Source organism: Taudactylus pleione, unplaced genomic scaffold (genome assembly GCF_031769625.1).
Source record: "Taudactylus pleione unplaced genomic scaffold, aTauple2 ptg000695l, whole genome shotgun sequence".
Classification (NCBI taxonomy): Eukaryota; Metazoa; Chordata; class Amphibia; order Anura; family Myobatrachidae; genus Taudactylus; species Taudactylus pleione.
The window spans coordinates 1,699,434-1,705,331 of NW_028285097.1; the positions used below are offsets into that span (position 1 = coordinate 1,699,434).

At 41.7% G+C, this 5,898-nt stretch overlaps 1 protein-coding gene across 2 annotated transcripts; it reads left to right on the top strand.

Moving 5' to 3' along the window:
- Window positions 1-325: 325 nt before the first annotated feature.
- Window positions 326-5,197, top strand: ARC (activity regulated cytoskeleton associated protein). 2 transcript variants are annotated; one of them, XM_088456272.1, is made up of 2 exons: window positions 326-3,933; window positions 4,498-5,197. In XM_088456272.1, exon 1 carries the CDS (start codon window positions 996-998, stop codon window positions 2,190-2,192), a length of 1,197 nt encoding a protein of 398 aa, XP_088312398.1. In that variant the 5' UTR covers window positions 326-995; the 3' UTR covers window positions 2,193-3,933; window positions 4,498-5,197. The 2 variants fall into 2 exon arrangements, with proteins under 2 accessions (XP_088312398.1, XP_088312399.1); XM_088456273.1 differs by having other exon boundaries at window positions 4,502-5,197.
- The last annotated feature ends 701 nt before the right edge of the window (window positions 5,198-5,898 follow it).

Sequence of the window (5,898 nt, forward strand, 5' to 3'; positions counted from 1 at the left end):
GACGTGTAACATTCCGTGGGAGATGTGTCTCCTCGTCTCCTTGTTATAGTTCAATTACGTGTTTTCTCATTTTCAGTGAGAGAGGGAATTACACATTCTTCCAAAGAAGGAGTGTTCTCCGCCTCCAACGTGTGTTAGCTGAATCACAGGGAGGGGGCCTTGAAGTGGCATCCAAATGTTCTGGTTGCCTTGGAGATGGAAGCTCCAACCAATGAACGCTTCGAGCGTAGTATGGGGTTTGCTGCTAACTCACATGTCAGGCTCTGCCTGATACAGTATAAATACTCTGACTGGCAAACTAATCACACAAACTCCAACACAAACAGAAAGTATTTCTTCTCCACCGCCTTGTGTTCCGAGCAGCTCTCCAGGACCGCTACCTGCTAGCTTGATAGTTAGCCATCGACGGAGTTCGATTCTCCAACAAGAAGCTGATATTTTTTTCCCCGCATTTGCAAGCACAGATTTTGTTCTCCAAGCCCAACAGTGCGACAAGACTTGTACGAATCTGCACAGTCAGCACTAAGATCTACAGAAATATCCCGGATTGCCCAGGCTAAAGAGAAACAGGCAATTCTTCAGAACTCCTGAAAGGACTGGACACCTTTATTGGGGTGATATCTAACTGCAGTCTTTTATCTCTACTTTCTATTATTTGCTAAAAATTTTAAATAACAGTGTTCCGCTGTATTGGGAACTTTTCATTGTTTTGTGTTGCCCAATTGTAGATCTAGCTTCTAGCTTAAAAGAAATTGTTAAGAATGTGTACTAATTTGTACCACAATGCTCTTTGCCTAACATTGTAGAGAGAGAGAGGTGCGGTGACGCTTTCCCAAACTTGCTACCTCAGAGTGTGCATTCCTGCTGAGGGTAACTAAAAAAGTTTCTGACAGGGTGCAAGTCTGACATTTTGCAGCCCTAGCATTGCTGCTTAGCCTCTTATTTTCCAATTGTAATTGGTCAATTTCAAGTTTGTTCCCTGGCAAGCTTTTGAAATGGCAGCAAGTTTGGCTCTCAATGGGATCGGAGTCCCAGCTCTCTCTGTTCCTGAACAAACAGTGGCTCTTCAAATTGGCACTTGCAGTCCAGCAGAGATGTTGGATAGGGTTAGAAAGACCCAGGTGTATATCCTGTCTGGGGTCTCCAGGCAGGTGGAGAACGAGCTCAAAGGGTTCAAGAGGTCCGTGCAGAGGTTAAATGCGAACATGAATGATCAATCCCCTGTAGTTGGAATTCAAAGGTGGAAACGCTCCATAAAGGCTTGCCTGATGAGGTGCCAAGACACCCTGGTCAACCTAGAGAGATGGGTAAAGAGAGAGATGAATTCTTGGAGAGGAGTGTTCTCTCGTTTTGAAAAAATGGTCAGCAAAGCTGATCACAACTTGTGCAGGACATGTCAGATGGAGGAGAAACATAGGAGGTCTTTTTATGGAGAGAAAAGCGATAAGGAAAAGGAGGCAGAGGCATCTCAGGAGATAGTTGATCCTTATGCCCCTAGTCCACCATCATCACCTCCCCCACCCCCACCTCCCTTACCAGCCCAAACATGCCACCCACACCACTGGGTTGTGATCTCCGTTGATATCCTCTCCTCGCCTGAGTTCGATGCCAATATGTCAGAGGATCCCCGAGAGTTCCTGGTGAATCTAGAGAAGTACTTTAAGCGCAGTGGGTGGAATGAGAAAGTTTGGTTGTCCCAAGTAGACAACCACTTGAAGGGTGCAGCCAAAAAGTGGTGGGAATATAGGCAGGAGACAGTAGATAGTTGGCACGATTTCAAAGTGGCTTTCCTGCAGTACTGCGAAAGGCTGTTGGTCAGAGAGGCCATCAAGAGGGACTTAGATCTTCCCCAGAGACGCTGGGAACCCCTAGAGCAGTTTGTGTGGAAGAAAAGAGCCTTGTATCACAGGCTGTATGTTGATGCCAATGAGGAAGAGATGATAGGTTACATCATTAGCACTCTGCACCCCGAGATCAGGCGCTTCCTGAAGCCCCCTCTCCCCAAAACCATGGATCAGCTAGTGCAGATGGGCAAAGAGATCCAGTTTGACTTTGAGCAATCAGAGATGCAAACTCTGAAAGCATCTTTCTCCGAAGAGCAAATCAGCACCAAACTGAATGTCATTGTCACAAAAGACCCCTATGATAGCAATAGCAATAGCATTTGCACAGAGAAAGCCGGGTACGAATAGGAAAATTTCCTGGAAAGAGTGGGAACATGTGATGTATCTCTGCTGAGAGTTTTGCCTGAGTGCATTGAGAAAAAACTCTAGTCATTTTGCAAGTGGGTATCCTGCCTGATGAGGAAAGTTGCAGCGAAGACAAGTGACTGATATGAGACAGTGTAACGGTTGGGACATGGGTTTATCACACCATACTAGATTAGTTGTGGCAATGCTGATGGCACTTACAAGACAAGATCATCTTTTTTGCAATACATTTTTGCTATTCTTTTTTTTTTTTTAAAAAGCAACAAAAAATACATTTAAAGTTTCATAACATGAGATTTAACATTATAGCTGAATGAATGACTTATTTCAGACCTAAACATCATGCTGCAATGTACTCGGCACGGCCGAGATTGTAGCAGGTGAATAGGACATATTGCCCTACATCTATCCTGAAAGTAAACGGTAGTTGCTTTTAAAGGGCCCCATATAGTAAATGGAACTTTGTTAAAAGTTGGTGAATTTGTCACCAGAATCTGGTGTCACAACTTTGGGTGCAATCATAACATGTGCATTAAAGGTTATTATTCAAGCAGGTGCCCAGTGAGAGCATTTACTGTATGTTTAGGGCAGTTTTATTGATGTTCTGCCTTCTCCCTTTAAATTTCAGGGAAAATGGCGGTAGTAGGAGCGTTCACTGTTTGTTCAGTTTTAAGAGCATTTTTTTTTACATCTATAAAGAATGTGTAAATAGGGGGAGGGGAATGTATTTTTGATATTCATCAAAATGTGCGCCAAATGTCATCTACCTAAAGATTGTCTTATTGTACATATGATAAATGCAATATATTGTACATAGAGAGACGAAACTAAAACAAAGTGTATGGTGACTTTATAAAATAACTCTTTGCATTTTATAACAGAGCAATAATGTGCTTCTACTATTTCATATTTCAAAGAGTTATTGCAATGAACTTCTCTTTAATGTTATAAATATTGTCATTTTTTTCGACTTTCACCTTTGAAGCCGTCTTTTGGTCCCACTTGTAAATATGATACGTCCGGTGTTTTGGACACAGGGACAATATACTGTATATGTGTGATATCATGGTAGCATTTTTTGGATCTAAGCAATTTCAAACCAAAATATTTGAATGTCAGTTGCAACTCGGTCTATTCTAGAACTTCACAATTGCACAGTCTCTACCTGGACACTGACTCTAAGATATTCAACACCTGATTGTGCATTCACTGTATATTTGTGGACATTTTCAATCCTCCAACTCCTTCACGTAGAAGACAGCAGTTCCAATGGATGGTTCCATGAGGCTCTTTAAGAGTTTAGGATTTGGCCCCAAACAACAACCCATGTTCTGTGCCTACAAAGTAGACACATAGGTCCTGAGATCAGCGCTCCTGGCTATGCCAACAATTGCCGTTATTTGACTTGCTCTGTCATATCAAATGGACAGTGTGGAATGTAGGACTCAGTCAACCTCACTCAGGAATATCTACGATCTTCAGGAGTTCTGGACATTCACAACAGGCCACATCAAGGCCACTTATTTTTGGCTCAGGAGCCCAGTCTCTCAACATTGGGCTCTCATGTGGAGAAGAATCTATAACTGGATTAGCAACCAGTGAAGACTTCACCCTCACCCTAGTGCTTCTCCTGAGGCCAATCAGAGGGCCCACCTTCTTCTGCTTCTCCTGAAGCCCATGAACAACAAGGATCGAGGGAGAGAGAGGCTCATAGTATAACAATGTAAGTACGTATGTGAAATCATTGACAGTGACTGATTTATACAATGTGTTTAAGTCCTTCATTTCTAAACTACTGTCTCTGTCCTCCTATTAAGATCTCTTTCTGTGTATTCAGGGACCATAGTTTCTTTAGGGCCTATTGAGTGCACGCAGGCTACACAGTTTGGTTGTGCACAAGATATTGCATGGCATATATATATATATATATATATATATATATATATATATATGGATTCTCCAGCGCTGGAAGTGGGTAAGAAACAAATATTTTGCTCTTTCAACACGATTCAGCTAAAGTAAAATATTTGTATCTTACCCACCCAGCCTCGAGAAATCTTCTTTTCATATTTATCTAACATATAAGGTCTGGAAAACCCGGTTTTCTCTTTAAACCACAGTTATTATAGGATAATCTGTGATGCCTATTTATTTTTGATATACCATAAAGTCAATTAGCATGAAATGTAGATGGCCCCAATGCTAAATGCTAGCATGTCACTTTTCTCTTTGTTCAAACTTTTTGAGTAATTCCCATATACTTACCTCTGTTCATTTTTATTTCCAGATAGCAATGGACGCCGGCCACCAAGTTTGTGGGCTCATTGAACTCCAGCCACCAACTGACCCGCCTGGAAGAGATTCCTTGACAGTTACGTGTGTGGGTTCATGCCAACCACTTTAGATGTTAAAAAATTATTGATCCACCTATGAAACTCATGAGGAACATTGGCAACAAAGACTGAATGGACAGCTGATAAAAATGAAAAGTTTTTATTCCATCCTATACTGTATTCCATACTGTCCGTCACCAACCACAGACCTCTAAGTACATTATCCTGTAAGGTTCCACTCCTGCCTCGTAAGATTGTAGGACATATTTTCTACTGCTCAAATGTCTGTCACGGAGGATCAAAGAAAGTGTTTCCTATATACAAGAAACAGCAATGAATATAATTGTTTGTTATAGCACCTTCCTAATTCCTCTGTGATAATGAGCCAGAATGTACCCCTGGAAAACAAAATAACAGACAGATATCGATGGTACTTTTTTATGGGAAAAAAAAAAGTGACCTTAGTTCGGCAGCCTTATCATGTGGATAGAAATATGAGAACGGTTCTATGATTTATATAAAATACCGCACTTTTGTCTGTAATGTCTGAAAGCACTTTGCGTTTTATCCAAAGAGATCGTGTAAAAATGACAAAAGCCATATTGTGTCAATGTACAAACTGATTGTTGGTTAATAAAACGTAAAATATATAAAGATATTCTTTAAATTAATGTCTCTGTGGGAAATTTGAGCAGACTGAAGAGTCTGTCTGTGCAGCCAGTACAGAAAGCAAGGGTTTCACTGCACAGTCATGGCTTCCGGTGGCACCATATAAGGGCAGCACGGAAGGCTGTCATGGCAGAGATCAATGGGGAGAGATGAAACTCTGCCCCTCGGTGACACAGGGTGACACTCCGTAACTGGTGCTGCCGTTACTTAATTTAGCCAAGTCAATTAATGGTAGGGCTGTTATTGTTCACCTGCCAGCAGCCAGATCCCAATATCAGTCATAAAAAGGCACCACCGAGCATAACGACAGTCACAAACAAGACTCAGCTTTCCGTCACCTGCTGCGTCCGTACAAAGGGGGAAAATTGCAGCGATTATCCCCACAATGGAATGTTTAAACGCGGACAAAAAGCAGGGATCTGTGAATGTATAACAGCGATGAGAGCGAGAGAGAACAAAAATGTGACTCATATACATGCAATTGACTAAAAATAAAATTAAATAGCTCTGCCCGGGGGCTTCTCAATAGAGTCCGGGGTCTCTTTGTACACCGCAATAAAACAAGATTGCAGAGCTGCTCTTCATCACTTAGGTGGAGGGAAAACTGTCTGAAAAGCACAGATCTGAAATCAAGTATTTCATCATCTCAATAGTGTGTAACCGAACAGGAAGCATCAATGGTATAC